At 39.5% G+C, this 25,192-nt stretch overlaps 2 protein-coding genes and 1 pseudogene across 2 annotated transcripts; 1 reads left to right on the top strand and 2 right to left on the bottom strand.

The window, feature by feature from the left end:
* Positions 1–25,192, bottom strand: part of LOC131302589 (protein DETOXIFICATION 14-like) — a 145,086-nt pseudogene that overhangs the window by 112,356 nt on the left and 7,538 nt on the right.
* LOC131302584 (cytochrome P450 736A117-like) lies at positions 7,238–9,155 on the top strand. Its single transcript, XM_058329295.1, has 2 exons — positions 7,238–8,186; positions 8,459–9,155. The coding sequence occupies exons 1-2, from the start codon at positions 7,248–7,250 to the stop codon at positions 9,059–9,061; spliced, it is 1,542 nt and encodes a 513-aa protein (XP_058185278.1). The 5' UTR covers positions 7,238–7,247; the 3' UTR covers positions 9,062–9,155.
* LOC131302853 (uncharacterized) lies at positions 16,889–17,970 on the bottom strand. The gene is made up of 2 exons (XM_058329646.1): positions 17,758–17,970; positions 16,889–17,575 (listed from the first exon to the last, which is right to left on the bottom strand). The coding sequence occupies exons 1-2, from the start codon at positions 17,968–17,970 to the stop codon at positions 16,889–16,891; spliced, it is 900 nt and encodes a 299-aa protein (XP_058185629.1).

Raw genomic sequence — 25,192 nt, forward strand, 5'->3', positions numbered from 1 at the left:
CTGTGTCCATGTTCCACGTCAGATTTCCAGATCTGAACTTCTCAAGCTTCTCCCAGAATATTGGGTTACAACTTATGAGAAGAATCAACAAAAGCCCATACCTGTTCAATCCTCAAATCCACTTTTTATCCCAAAACCTGATGGTACAATAGAGATTTCGTTCACAAAAGAAGTTTCTACCTCATCTTCCACCCATCCTGTTATCTTTCCCTCCAGGATTGATATGTTTGTAGATGGTACTGGAACTAGTTCTCCAATTAAATATTTTGATCCCCGTGGCCTTCCAGTTTACTACTTAAAAAATACAGAAATAGGTCATTATTATTTTGATGCCTGTGACTGTGATGAGTATCTAAAAGACAATCTTCTAGAAGATGAGGAGGATTCTGAAGATCCATATCCACTATACTCTCATTTACCTCCCACTCCAGATTTTCCTCCTTTGGAGTTTCATAACTCCTAAGAAAGGATGACCCACCATCATAAAATTCCAAATTCAACAACCATTCTCCCTGATGGTAGTACCAAAGCAGTGTCAGCGGCAGAAGCAGCAATAAATTGGCAATCTGCAAATTCTCTAGCTCAAAACAAAATTCTCTAGAAGATTGTTCACTCTCAACAAAATTTGGAGAATGATGTCCATAAAAAGTTATCATCATTGGAACTTCTTATTAGAGATTTACAGCAGAAGATTCAAAATGTTCACTAGGAACTTCTCCAGATGCCATATGCCAACCAAGCATTTTCAGCAGCTTTTTATCAAAAAAATGCTGAAATGAAACATCTAAAAAACCAGCTACAATCTCTTTAAGCTCAGCAGTATTCCCAGCAAAAAAGCCCATTTGACATGTTTGCCTCTTCCTCTAAACAAAGTTTTTCTGGGTATCCCAAAATGTCTCAACCCTTACCTATAAACCCTACCGGAGAATTTGGTGAGTCAAGTCCCAATATCTTTGGGAGCTCAACAGCTTTTCTTCCTCCACCAAAAAGACCATCTCCACCAAAACTTCATTTTCCAAAGCCCTAGATAAAATCTATCCGACCTCCAACAGTTCTATCTCTACCACCCACCTCTACTTTTACTCCAACTACCTCCACTCCTTCTAAATCATCTGATCTAAATTCAAAGTCAACACAGTTAAAGGTTCAGCCAACTTCTAACCCTTCCAAAAATCCAATTGCATCTCTCCTACATACCTTAGCCACTATACTTGAAACCCCATCTCCTGAACCAACCATTGAGTCTAATTCTGATACTGAATCCATTGATTCTATGCCAATTCCTCATGTTTTTATGATGAACCTAGAAAATCCTCCAGAGGAACATGCCAAAGATCCTATCATTCAAGATCCTCCTGAGTTTGAAATGCCTCCTTAAATTCCAACCTTTGATTCCTTTTCACATTCTAATATCCATACCCAAGGTTTTTCCTTTGATAACATTCCCCATTCAAAATGGTTGGATAAGCTTTATGAGATTCATGCTTGGTGCACTGCTATGCTCTCCCCAAATGCTACACTAGTATTGTCATTACTAAGTGTGCAGCAAAATTCCTTGGCCGTCTTCGTCAATGGTATATGGCTCTTGGTGAATACAGACAACTACAACTTAAACAATTGCCAACCCTTGATCAATTCATCTTTGTCTTGCATATTGAGTTTTTTGGAGATCATAACAACACAAAGGAGTTTGTTCGAGAAGAATATCTTAGTATGAAGTGCTGCTCATTCAAAAGGAAAGATTTGGAGATTCATTATGACCATATGTCTCAAAGATTTTATCTTCTCAACGGCATGGATGATGTCAACCTCAAGCACGCTTTTCTCAATTTCCTTCCTGAACCATTGGGAAATGAAACAACAAGGTTACTTCAAACAAAAAGACTGACGTTGAATGCAACATCTCTTGGCAGTATTTACCAGCACTCTTTGATTGCCTTGGAAAAACTGTGCAATCACCAGAAGTTTCTCAGAACTCTTGAAGAACAGGAAAAACTTCTTGGCAAAGCATGTGATCGGCCAGACTTATCTATAAAGTGCAAAGACAAAAAGTGCACTTGCCGTCTTTCATATCGAAAATCCAAACACTTTCAGAAATGGAAGTTCCAAAAGTTTTCTAAATCTGGCAAGTTTTCACACCAGAAAAAATGGAAATTTTTCAAAAAGAAAAAGTTTAGAGGGTAGCAAAAGTCTAATTGTTGCTACATATGCAGAAAGAAGGGGCACTATGCCAAACAGTGTCCAAATAAAGCGGCAAGAGACAAAATGGTGAATTCTTTAGCTCTCATTGATGATGATCTTAAAGATGTCGATGTCGAATCTCTATTTTCTATTGAAGATGAAGCAACAACTGAAGCAATCCTAGCATTTACCTTTGATGATTCTTCATCAGAATCAGATAATTCTTCTAATGATTCTGACTCATTTCCTTATGAAATCCAAACATTTGGATTAGCCAAGGTCAAAATCTTGCTTGGTAAATATGAGAAACCCATACCAGTAATCGCCTTCTTTGATACTAGTGTTGCAGCTTCCATCCTCAACCCAGCAATTCTTCCCATGTCCTACTGGCAGTCATGTTTCAGACCTTTTACAGCAGCCAATGGTGAAACTTTTGTCATCACTCTAATCAGAAAGCCTATTATTATCTAACTTTTCTCTGGATACATCATAAAACACCAAGTTTATGGTTCTGATCTCTCAGGAAAAGATTTATTGCTAGGCTTTGATATTCTTCAAAATCTTAGCAAAGTCTCCTAGCTCAAAAAAGGCTTGAAATACAAAAACTACCTATTACCCTGGACCATTCAACCAAATATCTTTTCCATAAAAAATTTCTCCTCCATCAAAGAAGCTATAATCCAAACTTCCTGTGTTGAATCCCATTCCCAGTTCCTCACCAAATGCTCCAACCCACTTTGGAAAAATTCAAATTTCTTCATTACTCTTCATTTTAAGAAAAATGAAGATATCAACCCCACCAAGGCTACCCATCATGGAATGAACCCAGAGCACTACCAGCTTGCTCTTCAAGAGCTCCAGCAACTCCAGTCTGAAGGATTGATTGAGCCCACAACCTCTCAGTGGGCATGTGAAGCATTTTATGTAAATAAAAGAACAAAACATATAAGAGGAAAATTTCGCTTGGTTATCAATTACCAGCCTCTTAATCATTTTCTGCAGGATAACAAATTTCCTTTTCCTCGGCGAAGTGTTCTTTTTGCAAACTTGCCTAAAACTCAAATTTTCTCAAAATTTGATTTGAAAGCAAGTTTCTGGCAGCTGGGCATCCATCCAGATGATCGTCCCAAAACTGGTTTTTGCATTCCAGATCACCACTTTCAGTGGTCAGTCATGCATTTTGGATTAAAAACAGCTCCATCCTTGTTTCAAAAGGCCATGATTCGGATATTTGCTCACATTCTATCCTCAGCACTTGTCTACATTGATGGTATTCTGCTTTTTTCCCCAGCTATGGAGTCTCATGCTGTTTTACTACAAACTTTTCAGTCTCTGGTCCAAACTCATGGTATCATGCTCTCAGAGAAAAAGATTCTTCTTGCCCAACCAGAAATTGATTTTTTAGGGATGTATATCTCTAAAGGTCAATATACCCTCCACCCTTATATAGCCTCTCAACTTGACCATTTTCCAGATGAAAACCTCATAGTCAAACAAGTTTAACAGTTCCTTGGAATTGTTAACTATATGGCTAATTTCATCCCCAACATTGCCCAATACCGTACTCCTCTCTCAGCTTTATTAAAGAAAAACCCTCTTCCTTGGTCAATCCATTGCACCAAAGCCGTCAAAAACCTCAAAACCATAGCTAAAACTCTTCCTCCATTAACCAAACCTTCAGATGGGAAAAGAGTACTTCAGGCAGATGCCTCTGATCTATATTGGGGAGCAGTTCTTTTGAAAGAAAACACAGAACAAAAGCGCAAAATTTGTGGATATAAGAGTGGTGCTTTCTCTCCAGTAGAGCTTCATTACCACTCTACTTTCAAATAAATTTTGGCAATCAAAAGGAGTATTGAGAAGTTTGAATTTCATCTAATCAGTCATCATTTCCTGATTGAGATTGATATGATGAGTTTTCCCAGCATGCTCAAATTCAAACAAAAGCACCTTCCAAAGGCACAATTGCTCAGATGGGCAAATTGGTTTTCCAATTGGAGTTTTGATGCTAATCACATAAAGGTAAAAATAAATATCCTCCCAGATTTTCTGTCAAGGCTTAAAAAAGAAATCAACCAGTTTTCAAAAACAAAACCACATTCAATTGTTCATGGTTGTTTTCCAATGATTTTCTATTTTCACCTAGTTAATCTTCATGTCCACCTTCAGTGTCATATTTTAGAGTTAACCCTTATTTCCCGGTGTGTCCAAATGTGTCAAAATCTTCAACATCTCTGTATTTTCAAATATGGTCTTGATAAAGGTCCCATAGGAGGTTTACCTTTCCATCATGTCTATCCTTTTCTCACCCAGTTTGAAATATATGACCGCAATGTCTTTAATTTCAAAAAAGAAGCCTACATCCTTTTATGGTATTTAGTAGATGTTATACTATAAGTGTCTATTTTAATAAATCAGCAGTATTGGTTTATCTGGCACATGCGGCATTCAATCAGATCCATCCTCCAGAAGATTTCTTTTTAAAATTTCTCTTGCTCTTTGGAAGTATACCGTTCTGGCAATAGAAGATTAGAGGAATCCCTAACAGCGCAGGAGGGATTCTCCAATTTTCTTTTTGGACAAGTTGCAATAACAGATGTCTTCCAAATCCAGATGGTTCTATCACTTGGCGAAAGGAGTATCACACTATATTCCTCTCTGCACATCTAGAGTCTCACAGAATCTAGATCGATAGTGGAAATTACCTTGTCATGACTCAAACACTCTGTTCACTCAATGGATTGACACTTGTAAAAGTCCCCACATCTCTCCTCCATTATGAAACTGCAAACTGAAAATTCAATGATACATATCCAGAAGAATGGCGCCAAAATATCTGCTATCATTTGGATAATTATTATTACTTGACCGACAGAACTGAAGACTATTCTGGAAGAAGTGGTTCAGATAATTCAGAATAACAACCATGTACTCTTGCCAGCTGTCTCCTTTGTGTGGTGTAATATAAAGTGTGAAATTAAATAAAAGTAGGGCTGTACTTTTAGTCATGTCATTCCCTTAGGACGGGGTGAATTATGTGTAGTAGAACAGTAAAGTCCAATTATGTGTAGTAGAACAGTAAAGTCCAATTATGTGTGCCACCTGTGTATTGTCGTAAGTGATGTAGTAGGCATGTAGGTGTATGATGCATGTAAGCTAAAGACTAAGCACTAGAACAGTAAAGTCCAATTATGTGTGCCACCTATGTATTGTCGTAAGTGATGTAGTAGGCATGTAGGTGTATGATGCATGTAAGCTAAAGACTAAGCACAGTAACTCGTCTTGTCTGTGTTCCATTCCTTATGCCTATAAAAGGAGGGCACCTTCTTATTGTAAGTCAAGTTAGTGTGTTCTCAAATAATATATCCCTTGTATTGTGTTCTCTCTATTGTTCTCTCTTGATCCTAACTTACTTAGTGTTTGTACTCATTTCGTGTCTGCCCAATGTATTGTGTTCTATCTATTGTTCTCTCTTGATCCTAACCTACTTAGTGTTTGTACCCACTTCGTGTCTGTCCAATTTAGGTGAAAACTACGGTTCCCGCATTTAAAGTGGTGTTAGTTTGGCTAGGTACAAATCTGGTGGGTAATTAATGTAGCGTAGGATTTAAGGCTTAGACCCAAGGTTAGAGGAAAGCTTCTAGGAAGTGTGTTGAGCTCTTATTGGCTAGAGAAAAGGAAATGCCAAAAATGCCTAAGCACTGTGATGGAAGGAGTTGATGTGTTGATGGAAAGGGAGGTGATGGGTTAAGTTAGGCAGTAATGGAGTTTTGGGGTGTCGGTTCAATTAGGATGATATGGTTCAGTTGGGGTTCTAGTTATAAGGTCAAATACACTTAATTACATAAATCATTCTAATCAATTAATAATTTAGGAGTACGCTTACTAAATTTTATTCGAAAAAATTAGGATCGTTACATTATCTCCGCGCTTCGGAAAAAAACAAGTGGTTTTGCATTAGAAAAAGGATCTTACAAAGACATTGTCTATAGAAAAATACCACTGTGAAACATATCAAAACTGGCTGACTAATTTTTATCATACAAGAACCTTATTTATTTTGCTGATGAATAAAACTCTTTTTTGTTTTCAGCTGGAACCATGCATATATACTCTTTCAGTGAAGATTTATGTGACGCCTTTTCATCAATATGCAGCTTTTATTGAAAAAATAAGTTCATTTTTCTAAAAAGACTCAACCTAACTTTTCCGGGAAAAAGCTTGAGGGAATTCTGACCATTTATTACAATAATGAACGGGTAGAAATTGGTTGTGTTTCGTTTTGTGCTTCTGTGTTGTGCACGTAGCACTTTTGGTCACACAGATAACTTAGAACACAACTCAAAAATACACAATCACATCCGGAATTATTTCGATGCACGTGAATCCACATCCAACCAACACTTCTAACACAATATCCTTTAAAGTTTTGTGCAAAAACACATTTGTAATTTGTTAAAGCCATCTTCTTTGCTTTTTCTCCCTTTTATTTTGAGCCGTATTCCCGCTCATTTGTCTTTGTACTTATCTCAAAATTAGATTACAATGAACCACAGCCATTCTCATGCGCATCACAAAAAGTTGCCTCTGCTTCTTGTTGCAACTCCTTGCTCTTGGTAATTAGTACAATGTTAGGTCTCATTCCGCTAAAAGAAATAAGTACTTATTTTTAGAATTAAAATAGATGTATTGCGAGAGATCGTAAAAAAAAAAAGTGCACCATCAAAGCTTTTGATCATTTAACACCAATAATAATCTAGAAAAGACAAGCACATAATTGGTCAAAAGTTTAAGGCGAACTAAATGAAAAGTTAGGCAAAGGAGATGATTGTTCTTTATAAAGAAGAAAAAAAAAAGAAGCTCTCCTTTCATTCATTGGGACTTTTTTTTCCTCTATTTACGAAAAAGTACCGAATTGTTCTTTATAAAAGAAATAATTACTCTAAAGGTAAGAGTAGTTTAGTAAATTTACATGAATAAAAGACAAAAAAAAAGTGTCAAGGGAAGTGCAAAATCATTTTCGTCGCAAAACCTGACCGTGGTCTATATAAACTGTTTCAATATTAATGCACCCACACCACATATGCATACAGCCAGCCATGCATTTCTCACTCTACCCCTTCATCTTCTCTTTTCTTTCCTTGTTTCTCTTCTTAGTTTTCCTTCTCAAATGGCTCTCCATCACCGCCCGACCACCGCGCAAAAACCCACCACCGTCTCCCCGAAAGCTCCCTTTGATCGGAAACCTCCACCAAATGGGCCCCTTCCCCCACCGCTCCCTCCACTCCCTCTCCCAAATCCACGGCCCCTTAATGCTCCTCCACTTCGCCGCCTCCCCCGTCCTAGTCATCTCCTCCTCCTCTGCCGCCCGCGAAATCATGAAAACCCACGACCTTATCTTCTCCAACCGACCCAAATTGACCCTTTGGGAGAAACTCATGTACGGAGCGAAGGATGTGGCTTTCAGCCCTTACGGCGAGTACTGGAGGCAAATGAAGAGCATCTGCGTCCTCCAATTGCTGAGTAACAAGCGAGTCCAATCCTTTCGCGATGTTAGGGAAGAAGAGACGGCCCTTATGATCGAGAAGATTTCGGGTTCTGGTTGTGATGTGGTGAATTTGAGCAAATTAATTGAGGAGTTGATGGGGAACGTGGTTTGTAGGGTGGCGTTGGGGCAGAAATATGGAGGCGGACGAGGAGGGGCGAGGAGAGGGTTTAAGGAGGTTTTGGGGGAGGGTGCGGAGTTATTGGGGGTTTTTGATATTGGAGATTTTGTACCATGGCTGAAGTGGGTGAATAGAGTAAATGGGGTGTATGGGAGAGCGGAGAGAATTGCTAAGGAGTTGGATGAGTTTTTGGAGGGTGTGGTGGAAGAGCATGAGGGTAGAGAGAGAAAGGTAGGAGAGGAGGGAGGGCAGGATTTTGTCGATGTTTTGCTTGAAATTCAGAGAGAAAATGTAGTTGGGATTCCTCTTCATAGAGATAGCGTCAAAGCTCTTATTTTGGTAAGGCCTGAATCTTTGTTCTATACGACTGCCTCGTCGAAAAAATATCCAATGCTCTTGGAGTAACGTTAAGCACGAATATCTTATTTTGCATTGACCAATTGTTTAGTAGCCTTGTTATTTTATATCCTACTTCAATTACTTTCTATGATTTTTGAACAAGGGTAACAATTAATTTGGTGTCAAAGATATTCTTCTTATCTATCCTTTATTTGTCTCCTTATCAAATAAACAAATAAAAATATTTACTAAATTGTTTTTATTCCTTGCAGGATGTATTTGCTGGTGGAACTGATACTACATCCACAGCCCTAGAATGGGTAATGACAGAGCTCTTAAAACATCCTCAAGCCATGAAAAAACTCCAAGCTGAAGTTCGACTTATAGCCCAACCCAACAAGCCTGTAACCGAGGACGATCTAGACCAAATGCCCTACCTAAAAGCCGTGATCAAAGAGACTCTACGCCTCCAACCTCCGGGTCCCCTTATCGTGCCTCGGGAGTCAACCAAAGACGTCCAAGTAATGGGCTACGACATTGCGGCCGGGACACGGGTGATCGTCAACGCTTGGGCAATCGGGCACGACCCAACGTCGTGGGACGAGCCCGAGGAGTTTAGGCCCGAGAGGTTTTTGAACTGTCCGGTTGATTTTAGAGGACACGATTTCGAGTTGATTCCGTTCGGAGCAGGGAGGAGGGGGTGCCCGGGGATTCAGTTCGCTGTGGCGGTCAACGAGCTGGCCGTTGCAAATCTAGTGCACAAGTTTGATTTTGCACTGCCTGATGGGGTGGAGTTGGATGTGAGTGAAGTTGCTGGTACCACTGTTCACAAAAAGTTTCCTCTGCTTCTTGTTGCAACTCATTGGTCCTGCTAATTAGTACAATGTTAGGTCTCGTTTCGCTAAAAGAAATAAGTATTTAATTTTTTAATTTGAATAATCTGTCTCGTAAAATAAAAAATAAGTACACTATCAAAGCTTTTGATCATTTGTCAACTAAAGCTAGAACCTTGCATGTCTCTTCTTGTGTCTATGTTCGCTATATTGTCTTTGGTGCCGATGTTTTTTTGCATTGGAATGGGATCCTCTCCCGTCTCTTAAAGAGGTTGAAGGTTGTCTTGAGTTCTTCATGAATCTTTCATTGTAACGTTAGTCGCAAGCCGTTAATTGATTTATCACGATGAGGACATTGCCCACGTAGAAAAGAAATAGTAATACTATATGTTGCTTGATTTGTTTTCAAAACAAATCTGTACGCGTTGACAGGAATTTTTATTTTTATTTTTTTAACACTTCATTGTAAGATAGTTGTGTTCTATATATCAATTCAACATGATTTTTAGAGTGACTAATGTTTTTGACGAGCTCTAAAAATCATGAAAATAACAATTAACTGAGATTATTTCCCCCACACCAAGCATCTTTCCATAACAGAATCCTCCTTCCAATATTTCTAATATTGAAACTTACGTTGTCCAGAAGGGGTGTTAATTTCCACCAACCTAAAAGTTGTGGACTATAACTTTTTTGTTTATTCTTATTCAATTTTTTTTTTAGTTTTGCGACAAACTTTTATGTATCATTGGTTCATATCGACGAGAGAAATCGAAAAAGTAAAAAATTATGTCTTTTACACGAGTATTTTTTGGAAATATCCCAGAAAAAGTCCAAATAGTCAACATTTGGGGCCTTTTCTTGGATATTTTCCAAAACAAAAAGGGTAAAATAAAGATTTTTTTTCTTTTCCCAATAATACATAAAAGTTTGGAGGAAAATTAATAAATGCAATTTTTTTATAAATAAAGAAAAAAGTTGTAGTTTACAACTTATGGATTAGCGAAGATGGGGCCAAACAAGCCGCTGCATGTCTCAATCTGATCTCCATCACTATCATTCCAAACTCTAGAAATCCCTCCTATATATTTATGGAAATGATTTTCACACACGCTTTTTTATAACGACACTCCATTTTTTTTTTTTTTGTCTTTTAGTGAAACTTTTGTGTGTATTTTTTTTCAGTAAAAGACAAGAAATTGAGTTTATTTATAAAAAAAGATTGTGAAAATTATTACCCTATATTTAAATGCGTAGTTGGAAACCAACTTTCCTCATCTACAAATTAATGATTCTTCTCCATAATGTTTAATTAATTATCTTTCCCAAATCTTTGATTGTCGGACAGTAAGGCCATAATAATGCTTTTGTTTGAGAAAGAACATGCACTCTTCAAATTGCCACCGAGGGATAGATGGACCCATATGGGTCTCGCTTCGCATTGAAAGGGTCCCCTCTCGATTTTGTAAAATTTTAGTAATTCTTACAGACTCGTATTTTAGTTCTACTCAACATTTAGGATTGTGATTCAATAAAACTAGGGTAAATTTCACTGACCTCCCCTGAGGTTCCTGACAAATACAGAGACCTCCCCTGAGGTTTCTGAAATGACACTAACCTCCCCTGTCAAACCTGTCGGGTCACAGTGTTAACAGCAGATTGATTTTTTACTTTTTTGCCCCTTGAGTTCACATTTATACTTACGTTTCTTTAAACTAAATATCTATACATTGTGATGGACGTCACCTCCCCAAATTTACCCTTCCCATCCTTTTATTCATTCTCTGTAAATCACCATATCCTGTAATAAAAAAAAAAAAATTCACCATACCCATCTTTACAATTTCAAATCTGAACCTCTATATTCAAGCCCTAAAAAATGGAGGATTGAACCCTATTGCAGTAAGTATGAAGCATCCCAAGTTCCCGACAACCGCTGAGCTTGGGGCTTTCGGTGAGTCGAGGTGATTTGGAAAATTGAAGATGGGTCCAAGCTTGTTTTTTACAAAGCCGAAGCCATGAATAAAAATTGCTTGGGAATTTTTGTTTGTGGCCCTGATTTGTGCTATTTCCCTACAGCTTTTGGGTTGGTGAAACTACGTAATCTTTTTGTTTCTTTATAAGTTGAATCCGTGATTCCTTACATCCACCTCACTCCACGTGTAAACGTGTGAAACGGTTGTGGGAGGGGCTGTAGGAATTAGTTTGAAGTGCGCGCAAGCAGGCCCGAGACACCCTGCATTACCCAAAAAAAATCTGATAATTTGATCATTTTCATACATTTGCTTGTAGTGGGTATCGAAACCCAAGTAGTGTTTTTTAGCAAATTTATCTGTCTCTATAATTTTATTCTGAGTACTTGATTGTATGTCTTGATGGTGTTTTGCTTGCTTTGACATACATACATATACATGTAGTACATATAGCTCATCCACAAATAAATCCATAAGCATGAGGCCGGGTGAGTTTACACTTTTAAATTTTGTATTCAGGTAGATGCCAAATACCACTTGTTTCTACTTAAAATACGAAAAATACCATTTAGACAGCAAAGTTAGTTAAGGGAAATGAGTTGTTTTGAATAGTGGGTCTTTTTGGACTAAAATACCAAAATTATCGTTTAGACACTAGTGTGAACTCACTCTAAATGAGGATATTCGCTCTTTTTTATACACTCCTAGGCATGTACTTCCTCTGTCCGTTTTTAAGTGTTCCCTACGATAGTATATACAATTTTTGGATCAAAATGTAAAGCACTTTTGTGCAAAAGAAAAAATTCAGTTTCTTTCCACCAAACTAAATATCTCAATTCTTTAAATTGGTGCAAAAAATTTGTAAGAATTATGCACGAAAGTACTTTATTTTTTAATCCTGAAATCGCATGTTTTCTCTTGGGTAACCTTAAAAATGAACTAAGGGATTATCAATTTGTGTTTAAAAAAAAAAGGTATAATGAGGGATTATCAATTTGTGTTAAGAAAAAATAAAAAAGTGTAATGGGTTGTAGGTGGATGGGTTCATGATTAACGTTTTTATCTTCAGTGCAATTGCTAAGGGCAATGTTGGTATTAGATGTGGTCAAATTGATGATCTCAGCCATTTCCGTTAAGTACTTTGACAGTCCATTAATTAAGAGGGGATTCTTGCATATTGTTAGAAAAAGCAAGGGAGGTTAATGTCATTTCAAAAACCTCAGGGGAAGTTTCTATAATTGTCAAAAACCTCAGGGGAGGTCACTGAAATTTGCCCATAAAACTACTCTAGATTTCATTTATGAAGATTTTTGCCTGATCTGTTTCTTAGAGTGCTAAAATTTCACATCTTTCTGCACAAATGTAAGCCCCTTTTCTAATAATTACAAGATGAAGTTACATAAATCACCAACAATTTGTCATTTAGCGACAAAAAATGTACTACAATCTATTAGAAAGTATTAACAATTTGTCTTCTGGGACCGTACACTCTTTTTCATTTTACCCCTGATCTAAATAATCCGACACTTTAACACTTTATCTATCATTTATAGCCGTCAAACTCCAAGATGACATGCAAATGTAAGTAATTTTTTACCATTATGCCCCATTTCACCAAAATATTAGTACAGTACATTTTTTGTCATCAATTATTGAGACGTGCAAATCCAAGTTTAAGGCCAATTTTGACGGGAGAGGGAGGGGAGAAGTGAAGGGATCATAAAGGATAAATTAATTAAGGCGGGAAGTTGTAGAGGTTTTTAGATTACGGAGGTAAAATGGAAACGGGTGACAAATTAAGGGGGTTAATTGTGGATCCTAAAGGATAAATTAATTAAGGGGGGGAAGTTGTAGAGTGTTTGACGGATTCCTAGTCCTAAAGTAATAAGTTGCCCAAAGCGTAGGACGAAGACCGACGTAGCACAATCCGGTAAAATCGAAGTCGAATCCACAAAGACGGTGATGTGTGCTAACTTAAAAACTCGGGTTTTACTAATTTAACGGACTCTTAGGTAGCCACCCTTTGTCGATTTGATTGAGATTAACTAAAACTTAATGAAACAACTGTTCTTCTCAAATAATTAAAAGGAGGTACAGCTCTCGTAACTAATCCGAATTAACCTGCTTCATTCGGTGTTCTTAAAAATGTTCAATTTTAGATTGAAAAAGATACCCCACAAGATGCGAAACGGTTGCCGTTTACCCATGCACAGCGGAGAATGAGTTTTGGACCCCCATTCCCCCGTTCACATGGGCTCCGACAATACCCGAGTTCGTATACGGAAAATATTTTTCCAATCTAAAATCATATATTTTTTTGTTTGAATATATGAGCCATGTTCGGACTGGTCACAGTGTTCTAATCACTCTGTGACCCTGCCTATACGACTACTCACTAATCATTATGCATGAAAAAGAAGAAACTCTAATTTGAATCATATTTCTAATACTGGAGAAAGAAAATAAACGAGAGATAACAACTAATTGAATACCAATGAATAACTTTAATTAAAAATAGAAATTAAAACTAGTTATCGGAGTGCGAATAATTGAACAAAGTATTAAATAACATGAAGTGAAGAAAGCTCAAAGAAAACTAAACAATATTGATTGCGCGGGGTGCGTGATGTTCCTGACGGCAGCCTCGTTCTCCGTCTTTCACCGTGGGAAGAAGTGATTGTGCGCAGCTTTCTTTTTCTTCTTTTTTCTTCCGTAACCTACTGCAGTCAGTAGGTAATTGTTTATAGGAGTTTTTAAATGTCCATCCTCAAACATCATCTCATGTAAGTTGTAGTGGGCCGAACATGAAAGTTCATTGTGGAACGAACCAAGGCCAAACCGCGCCGAGCCCGATCTTTGAGCACGGCTCCCGACCCTATGATATGTCGCCATTCCATTTGGCACATGCTCGGCATAAAACAAGCTGTGCTCGGCCACACCCTTGCAACGTACCCTCTCCCGTCGATCACGTGCCAGCATCGGCAAAGTCGTGCTCGGCCACCTGCGGAACACAGCCGCTGCCGACAACGGATGGCTGGTGAATTGCGCGTCTTCCCACGCGCAAAAACGGTTATAACAAAAGATGATCATGGATGCACATGGATCATGCCAGCTCACCCCCAAAGCGGTTACCAGATCTGTTCGGTGACGTCACGGTGACATCATCTGGCCCACGCAAGGTACGTGTCTGTGCTTGGAGAGCAAGTCAGGAGAGCTCTATAAATACCTGGCGGTGGTAACCCTAAAGAGGTACATGCTTCTACATACTGACACTCATTGTCTTCTGCCTCCTCTCTCTGCACAATACTTATCCTCTCGCCGGAGGGCCTTGCCGGGGCAACCCCCGGCCAGGTCTTAGTCGTGCGCTCCCTGTGCAGGCTAGGAGAAGACCCTAATCATCGAACCACCAACAGAGGAAAAGATCGAGGATCACGGGCCACACAATTGGTAAACCCGACGTGAAACCCTTCTGATTCAAACGGCTCTCACGTCTTCCAAACCCCCCCTTCTCCTCCGTGAAACAACGATCAAACCACTCACCATGGGCGGAGATCAGACGGATGTAGCCATCTCAGGAACCAAAGACGCTAGCGGAAACGTCATCCCTACAACACCACATGAGAGGCACATGTCCATCTTCCTCGCCCCAGGATCCGGTCTCTCACCAGTCGCGGACGACGTAACAACGGCCTACATACGTTTGCTACAGCGTCGCGACGACGAACGCGATAACGAGTTGGCTGCGCTAAGGGTGGAGATGGCCCAAATGAAACAGCACATGCAGCAAGAGACCACCCCATCCGCATCCAGATCTGGTGGAGGGGGTAGGAGAAGGCGAACGCCACCTCCACCACCACCACCACAAAGGCGTTAGAACAAGGGAGGCCAACGCGGATCTGTGAAAGACCGCCTAGGCTTCACCCCGGCACAGGGCGACGCCAGAGAAATAATCCTTTACAAGCAACCCACCGCATCTAAAACACACCACTCAAAAGAACACCACGATCGAACCAACACCGGGGATACTGAGTCGTTTACAAGCACATACTCCACTGGCCGCGCAGAATTCTCTCGCACAACGGTTTCCCACCGTAGCCGAGATTCCGTGCAAACCAGACGCCATGTATCTGAACGACTCGGAGAAATCCCTGCAGAAAAGTTCGACAACAGCAACCAGGGCCGACGGAACGGAAAGGGCGTACGTATTGACGAGCCAAACGAAACCAAATCCCGTAAGAACAGAAGAGAAACGGTTGACAAACATCGCCGGGCGACAGCAGATCTACGAGACAAACTCCGACATTCCAGATAATTTCTCGTTGAGCTTCTAGCTGCAACTTATCTCCCCCTAATGGTGGGAATACTGATTCATCAAAATGACAATCCTCAAATCGTGCCTTAAAAACATCACCGGTTAAGGGTTCAAGGTATCTAATGATAGAAGGAGAGTCAAAACCAACATATATGCCAAGTCTACGTTGATGACCCATTTTAGTGCGTTGAGGAGGTGTAATGGGCACATACACAACACAACCAAAAATCCTTAAGTGAGAGATATTCGGTTGTTGACCAAGTACAAGTTGTGTAGGTGAATATTTGTGATATGAAGTTGATCTAACGCGAATTAGAGATGCAACATGTAAGATAGCATGTCCCCAAGTAAAAACTGGTAATTTTGTTTTCATAAGCAACGATCGAGCAATCAACTGAAGTCTTTTAATAAAAGATTCAGCTAAACCATTCTGGGTATGAATGTGTGCAACAGGATGCTCAACATCAATACCAATTGACATGCAGTAATCATTAAATGCTTGAGATGTGAATTCTCTAGCATTGTCAAGACGAATTGTTTTGATTGGATAGTTTGAAAACTGTGCTCGCAATCTAATTATTTGGGCTAGTAATTTAGCAAATGCAATATTTCGTGTAGATAATAAACAAGTATGTGACCATCTAGTTGAGGCATCAACTAGAATTATGAAATAGCGAAATGGTCCAGATGGTGGGTGTATCGGGCCACAAATATCCCCTTGAATTCTTTGTAAAAAGGATGGAGATTCAATAATGACTTTTGAGAAGGATGGTCTTAGTTATCAGTTTTCCTTGCGAACAAGCAGTACATGGATAATTACTAGGCAAAAAAATCTTCTGGTTCTTCAACGGATGCCCATGTGAATTTTCAATAATACGACGCATCATTATTGAACCTGGATGCCCAAGGCGATCATGCCATAGCATGAAAAGTTTTGGGTTAGTACACTTCTGGTGCATAACAGCATACGATTGAATTGTTCTAATCGTCGTATAATATAACCCAGAAGAGAATGTAGAAAGTTTTTCCACTACTAGCTTCTGGCCAGATATGTAAGAAATGATACGCAAATACTCTTCTTTACATTCACTGATGGTTTCAATACGATAACCATTACGACATATATCTTTGAAACTTAACAGATTTCTTCTGGATCTGGTAGAGTACAAAGCGTTATCAATACTTAGATTTGTTTCATTTATTAACACAATATTTGCTCTCCCAGAGCCTTCAATGAGGTTCGCAGAACCTGATATTGTATTGACATTCGCTTGTACCTTTGTCAATTGTTTGAAATATTTGTTATCTTGGAGAATAGTATGTGTTGTACCACTGTCCACTAAACAAATATTTTCACCAGTTATCTTTGTATTTGATATTGCCCGATTAGTATCCATACCCCTATTATATGCAAAACATAATTTCAAAAGTTTCACGAATCAATAATCAAAAACACTTTAAATTAGTATTATAGAATAAGTGCATCTTGATTAATTTATTACATCATAAGATGATTGAGACGTAACCGTAGTATGTCTTTATTTTTGGATATAAGTAGAAACACAAGATATGCTAAGCACACAATTATTTTTGTGACCATTCAGAATAGTCACCTCCATCACCAATAAAATCATCTTTGGTTCCACTTGGTCCTGCAAGGTACTCAGAAATGTCGAAAGACGGAATGTCAATGGGTTCAAAAGGGTCAACAGCTTGGTTCTGACTAATTTGATCGGTAAAGTTTGTTTCAATTTCTTTTCCTTTTTCTTTGAGCGATGTTTGGTAAAGCTCAATCAAATGCTTCGGCGTACGACAGGTACGCGACCAATGACCCTTCCCACCGCGCCTGTAGCAAGAATTCTCAGAGTTATTAGAGGATTTATTCAGCACCCTATTGCCCTTTTTTTTGGACACTTCCGACCTATTCCACTTATTCCACTTCTGGGGGTACTCCGATTTCTTGCCTGACTTTTGAATATATCCTCCACGAACTTGGTGGTTATGGCTACCCCGACCACGTCTCTGTCCATGACAACGACCTTGTCCATTACTCGGAAAAGAGACTCTATTCGCTTCAAGGAATGGTAGAGCACCAGTTGGACGAGACTCGTGATTTCTCAGTAATAGTTCATTATTTTGTTCAGCGACCAGAAGGCAAGAAATTAAATCTGAGTATTTCTCAAACCCACGCTCTCTGTATTGCTGCTGCAGGAGCAAATTGTTGGCGTAAAAAGTGGAAAAAGTCTTTTCCAACATATCTTTTTCAGTAATCTGTTCTCCACATAATTTCAGAATTGAAACTATTCGGACAGAGTAGAGTTATACTCACTAACAGATTTATAATCTTGCAGCCTTAGATTCTACCAGCGACAATGAGCATTTGGTAGGATTACAGCCTTCTAGTGCCCATACCTTTCCTTCAGATTATTCCACAAATTTAATGGGTCTTTTACTGTAAGGTATTCAGACTTCAGGTCCTCGTGGAGATGGTGCCGAATGAAGATCATGGCTTTAGCACGATCCTTCGAGGATGCGTCATTACCATCGGTAATTGTGTTTTCAAGTTCCATAGCATCGAGATGGATTTCCACATCAAGTATCCATGACAAATAATTCCTTTCAGAAATGTCTAGTACCGCGAAATCCAATTTTGTGTAGTTCGACATCGTCTATAAAATTAGAAATATTAATTTAGATGGATGTTGAAATAAAAGACAATCAAGTTAATGGTACAAGTTTAACTAATTAGGGAAAATGTCAGGCAATAATAAAATGCACAAAGTATAATTTGACTTTCACTAATTTGCAAATGAAACAAATTTCTAAATGTAATATATAGAATATGCAAAGAAAAGATTTCTAGCCTCCAACATCCGTAAGTTAATATATGCAAAGCAACATAAAAATATGTCGATGTTAATTTATCACAGATAATGAATGAGATTAAATGCACATCCTCTACTAAATATAAATTCATTTCGTAGTATAAGTATTACATGTGCTAAATAAGTACTTCGAGTACTTTTGTTTTCAATAGTAAATACTTCAGGTATTTATTGTTGTAAAAATTCAATTGAATTCAGGAATTTATTAATAGCAAGAATACTTTGTATATTTATCAGGGAACTACTTCTGGTAGAACATTTTTTCTTTGTCAATAATTTACTTGTAATTTACATATTTATGTACGCATGTAATAGACAAACATAAATAGTGATAAATACCAACGTGAAATGTAACCCATTACCTTCTCAGTCGAGTAAAGACTCGTGCTGATAACGTGATATAAAACTAAGGAAATATCAAAAGAACACAATATATATGTTAAATAGAGTTCTTCTGGAACTATCAGAAACACAATTGATCAGTAGGATCAATCAGATACTTCTGATTCATTTCATTTCATTGCAATTTACATTATGTCTTTATAGGAGCCAAAGATTACAAGTTTACAAACGTATATTTAATACGCCTGTTACAATTGCGTTTTCTGTAAACTTAATTTGCTGAAACTTATAACTCTCATCATTACTTACATTTTGTCAGCCATTAATTTCACAACAATCCTTTCATTCATTGGGACTTTTTTTTTCTTTTATTCATGTAAAAGTATCAAATTGTTCTTTATAAAAGGAAAAATAACTCAAGAGGTAAGAGTAATTTAATAAATTTACATGAATAAAAGACAAAAAAAGTGTCAATAAATAAAAGGGAGGTGTGAAAATCATCATCGTTCCAAGACCTGACCGTGGTATATATAAACTATTCCAATATTCATGCACCCACACAACATATGTATACAGCTAGCCATGCATTTCTCACTACACCCCTTCATCTTCTCTGTCCTTCCCTTGTTTTCCTTTTCAAATGGCTCTCCATCACCGCTCGACCGCCACACAAAAACCCACCGTCGTCTCCCCGAAAGCTCTCTGTGATCGGAAACCTCCACCAAATCGGCCCCATCCCCCACCTCTCCCTCCACTCCCTCTCCCAAATCCAAGGCCCCTTAATGCTCCTCCACTTCGCCATCGCCCCCGTCCTAATTGCCTCCTCCTCTACCGCCACCCGTGACATCATGAAAACCCACGACCTTGTCTTCTCCAATTGACCCAAATCGACCATTTGCGATAAATTCCTGTATGGAATGAAGGATGTGGCTTTTAGCCCTTACGGCGAGTATTGGAGGCAGATGAAGAGCATATTTGTCCTCCAACTGTTGAGCAACAAGCGAGTCCAATCCTTTCGTTAGGGAAGAAGAGATGGCTCTTATGATCAAGAAGATTTTGGATTCCGGTTGTGATGTGGTGAACTTGAGTGAACTGATCGTGGAGTTGACAGGGGACATTGTGTGTAAGGTGGTGTTGGGATGGAAATACGACAGCGGCAGTGACGGAGGAGGGGGGAGAAGGGGGCTTAAGGAGGTTTTGGGGGAGTTTGTGGAGTTAATTGAGGTTTTTGATATTGGACTAGATTTTGTACCATGGCTGAAGTGGGTGAATAAAGTAAATGAGGTGTATGGGAGAGTGGAGAGACTTGCTAAAGAGTTGGATGAGTTTTTGGAGGGTGTGGTGGAAGAGCATGAGGGTAGAGAGAGAAAGAGAGGAGAGAGAGAGAGCAGGATTTTGTGGATGTGTTGCTTGAAGTCCAGAGAGAGAACGTGGCTGGGATTCCTATTCATAGAGACAGCATCAAAGCTCTTATTTTGGTAAGGCCTGAATCTCTCTTATTTATGACTGTCTAGTCGAGAAATTATTCAATGCTCTTGGGCAATGTTTTAAAAATCGGACCGATGAGCCAACCGAAAAAGAGATCGGATGGTGTGGGGGGCTGTTTTAACCTTGAACCCTTTCTTCTTGCTATTGAATTGTGGTAAGATGACATGGAACACCGTGTACTTGCAAACCGGAGGGGGGTGTTCCTCCGGGAAGAAACTCCGACGATCAAGTCAGAATATGGAGGAAAGAAAGGAAGTTTAGTAAGAAATATGCTAGGATAAAGAAGAGTGTAGTTGAGATGCTTTGGGGATGGCACCAAACATTAGGCCTTAGCCGCACCGTAGTTTGTAATTAATACAGGTTTTATGGTGGCCACGAACGATCTACCACGGCCACGCCTCGGTGAAGTTTGAAATGCTTTGGGGATGGCACCGAACGATGCACCACCCGCCATGCCCTGTTTTTAATTGATGCAATGTTTTTTAAACAATTTACAAGTATTGTTACTCGTTACGATATTTCATCTGTATGAATGATTCCATGTTATATCGCATTGCTTGTTGTTCGGGAATAGATGTTTAAAATTGTATGAAAGTTTACAAGTTGTATGAAAGTTCTCAAGTTTGATTACTCGTTCAATCAAGAATATAAAAAGTTTGTTGAAATGTCACAAGTATATTGTTCGGATAGATTTCGTTCGGCATTACTCATTTCGTTCGGCATGTTTTCTATTACGTTCATTGTTTAGGTTTACCCATACAGGAACCCCTACCTTAGTGAAGCACTATAGTAAGAGCTGGGATGCACTAAGGTAGAAAAATGGGTAAACAAAGAAAGAACAATTGCCGAGCCCCAGGGTTCGGGAAAAACTAAAAGAGGCTAAGAGAATTTCGCCAACTGAACCGAGTATGAGAACACCTTGTCTGAAGGTGGAATGGGTGACAATGCCGAAGCCCAAGGGCAAACCAATATCCCGAACGAAGGATAATTGGGTAAAAGTGCCAGAGCCAGAAGGCAAACCAATATCCCGAACGAAGGACTATTGGGTGAAAGTGCCAGAGCCCGAAGGCAAACCAATATCCTAAATGAAGGACTATTGGGTGAAAGTGCCAGTGCCCGAAGGCAAACCAAAATCCCAAATGAAGGACTATTGGGTAGAAGTGCCTGCGCCCGAAGGCTGCAACCCGGGCTAGATAGAATACCCAACAAACTGAATGTCAATCCGAAGAAACGATTCAAAGGAAATAAACTGTCATTAACAAAATGCCCGAAGGCTTACAATCCGAGCAAAAACAAAAAATGAACAAAGCAAGGAGAGCGGAAGGACGCCGAGGCTACCCATGGAACTTCCGAAGTTTTTGGGCATTCCAAGGGTTAGCGATTGGCGTACCATCCATCTCGGCAAGCTTATAGACACCATGACCAATCTTCTGCACTACCCTGTATGGCCCTTCGTAGGGGTCCTTGAGCTTGATCAACTTGTTGGCTTCCACCACCATCCGAAGAACCAGATCACTGACGCTGAACGACCGAGACCGCACATTCTTATTGTAGCCCCTAGCAACTTCTTGCTAGTATGCAGCATGACGAAGATTGGCGTTGTCCCGAAGCTCTTCAACAAAATCCAACTCAGCACCCGCGAGAACGTTGTTATCCACTGGTTTAAAGCGCTCCGTCCGAGCAGTGGGTATCAAGGTATAGGGGGAGAACTGCTTCTATGTCGTAGGCCATGGAGAATGGAGTTCGATAGGACCACAAACTTGAGGAAAGTGCCAGTGGAGTTCGATAGGATCAAATGGAGAATGAAGGACTATTGGGTGAAAGTGCCAGTGGATCGCCGAGGAGTAGTACGATAGGACCACAAACTTGAGGAAGCTCGTCGACCCACTTGCCGAGCTTGCGATCTAACCGACGCTTGAACCCCCAAGTGATGGCTTTGTTCGATGCCTCGGCTTGACCATTGCCCTGAGGGTAAGCCACTAATGAGGTATGGATCATAATGTGACGCTCCTTGTAGAAATTCTTGATAGCTGTAACCACAAATTGAGATCTGTTTTCCGAGAGGATAGTGTTCGGCACTCCGAACCCAGAAATGATGTGCTTCCAAATGAAGCGTTCAACATCCCCGGCGGTAGTCTTAACCAACGGGGAGGCTTCAACCCACTTTGTGAACAAGTTGGTCGCGGGAGGCTTCAACGCTTTGTGTTTTTGCTTAAATCAAACTCAAAATAAGGAAAAACCCTAATAGAAAGCAATACCTCGCTACCGGATTGATTTGAACAAACCAAAAGAGCCAAACGTATCGATTCACGCCAAATCTTCAACGGAGAACGAATGAAGAAAGAGTGAGGAGAAAGGCGTGACAAAGTAAAGACGATGACGGTGAGGATGATGAATAGGAAGTCGGTGGAGATCTAGTGCCTTCGGCTGGAGATCGATCGAGAGGGAGAGAGAGAGAGAGAGAGCCGTTTACTCCATACGTGAACTTTTGCAGAATACGTGTGAAGTTATCACGGACAAAAAGTTGGGAAGACGAAAATATCCCTGAACAAAACTCAAAATGCCAAACGCTAGAGGACAATATAAAATGTCTTTTATGGGGACACAATCGTAATTGTGGAAAAGTCAGAAAACCCCGTTTAGTCTTTTGGAAAATAGCCAAACAGTACCGTGCCCCCACTACAAAACAGGGGAAGTCGATAATGCCCCCGACCATTACACTTTATGGGCTTGTTTGGATGCAGGATTAGGTTTGGGGTATTATGCAAGAAGGGGGGGATTGGATAGTAGGGGGTATTGGTTAATAAGGGATGACCCATATTTATGGAGAGGGTATTAAATAGTATTTGGTTTAGATGAGGTATTAGAAATTGGGGATAAAATAGTACTTGGTTTGGATGAAGAATTAATTAGGGGTATAAGGAAGGGAGATTGATGTAAAAAGCTGTCAAATGACTTTTTTGCCCTTATGTAGTGTTTTATGACAAAATTTATTAGTTTCATTATAATTAGAATAAATACGTGCTTTTTTGAGCTGCAAGGGACAGAGAAAAAAGAAAAAAGATGAAAGGCTTGATTTGGGGGAAAACTGAGAAAAAAAAATTAAGTGTTCCAAATTTCAATCCGTTTGAATGGGTAGGAGGATTTTATTTTTCTAATCATTTAATTCTAAAGGGTCATAATTAAATTTTGACTCTAGAACTCTCGTTGATTAGCCCTAAGAAGGTCGTACAACTAAATATCTCTTAAGGCTAACCAACGAGAGCCCTAAAGCCAAAAATTAACTATGACCCTTTAAGATAAAATGATCAGAGAAATGAGATCTTCGTACCGGTCAAACAGATTGAAAATTAGAGCACTTAATTTTTTAACCATATTTTTTAATATATAAACTGTAAGTGTTCCAATTTTCAATCAGTTTGAATCAGTGCAAAGATACTATTTCTTTGATCATTTTATCCTAAAGCATTATAATTAATTTTTGGCTTTAGGGCTCTCGTTAGTTAGCACTAAGAGATATTTGGTTGTACGACTTTCTTAGGACTAATCAACGAGAGTCTTAGAGTCAAAATTTAATTATAACCATTTAGGATAAAATGATCAGAAAACTAAAATCTTTCCACCGATTCAAACGGATTGAAATTTGGAACACTTAATTTTTCTTGCTCGTCTCTTTGAAGTACCAGTGCGGCGAAGAGTTGCGACAGGAAATGGGTACCTCGGGGTGGGAAAGGGGGATTACGAGGGGTAGAATCGTCCAAAATACAGAGGGATTTTGGGGGATTCCACAGCAACTGGACGAACCCTACCCATCGCTAACACCCCCTTAGCCGGTATTAGCAGTGTACTGCAAGACAAGGTAAAGTGAATACCCCCTCCATTTTGGATACCAAACGGGGTCTTCGGCTGGAGCCCAGGGATTAAGGGGATATCACAACCCCCTTCACAATACTTCATCCAAACAGGCCCTATATTCCAAACCAAACGACCAGATTTTCCAACCAAAGGACCATACCAGGGTATTTTGGGCTTTTGACTAAAATGGCTTCGTCCCTCCACAAAACAAGCCAATCCTCTTTTAGGAAGGCAAGAAGGGATATGCAAAGATGCATGAAACTAACCAGATAGTATTGCTGTTAAGCTGTCCATGACGATGGAGAGACAGAGAAGAGGAATCATTTCTCTCACATACTTCTTTCTCACTACTGTATGCATATCCTAGAATGAAGCGGCAACAAAAGAGAGCCGCGCTTGCCATAATTCCCTTTGCAACTGCAAGAACCATCACAGTGCAGACACTCAGTTGAGCTGCCCGTGAATTCCCAGCTCCTAATTCATTAGAAACCCGAGTGCTACAGATATGATCAATTTTACGCTTTTCAGTGGTGTATATAATACATACATATAATCAGATATATATGCACTGATGCACGTAAATGCTTCAACTAGAAACAAGCTTAAGAAAATAGTTAAAATGTTATATGTAAAAGATACATGCTTAAGCATATGGTAAAATATGACAAGCACTTAAGTTGAAAAAGTTCATATAACCAAAATTCACAAGAATAGAGAAGAAGCATACCAGATTGAAAGCACGGAAGATTCGAGTTCTGGGTTTGGTAGAAGCCCAGACAACAATACGAGTAGTTCAAATGACCACCATTCAAGACTGTACATTGTGCATAGGCAGGAAATATCAGGATTGAAAGAGGACTCAGAAAGTACGTAAAACTAAGGCAACGTTTGGTTCGCTGGAAGGAAACTGCAATGAAATGGCATTCCCATGGAATGTTTGTTCTTATTACAAAAGGAAATCATTACTCAAAACAGTTTAAATGAATCGCCATTCCACCAGGAGACCAAGGAATTACGATTCCATTCGTCTCTGAAATCACCAGCGAACCAAATGCACCTAAGTGCAAAATCCGTCTCATAGAAATACCGAACCATTCCAGCAAAGGGAAGAGCGAAGCGGAAGAACTCCCCAATGCTAAGGAAAACATCCCTTGAGAAAGGAGCGCGGCTTTTTTCACTTGCTGGAGAGTATTTCAAATAAAGCCCAAGCGCGATCACATCCACCCAATATGACAAACTAATTGCCAATGCTGCTCCCTTAGTTCCTAACCCAGACTTAAAAACTAAAGCCCAACAAAGAGGTATGTGAAAAGATAAC

The sequence above is a fragment of the Rhododendron vialii genome, chromosome 10a, assembly GCF_030253575.1.
Source record: "Rhododendron vialii isolate Sample 1 chromosome 10a, ASM3025357v1".
Lineage (NCBI taxonomy): Eukaryota > Viridiplantae > Streptophyta > Magnoliopsida > Ericales > Ericaceae > Rhododendron > Rhododendron vialii.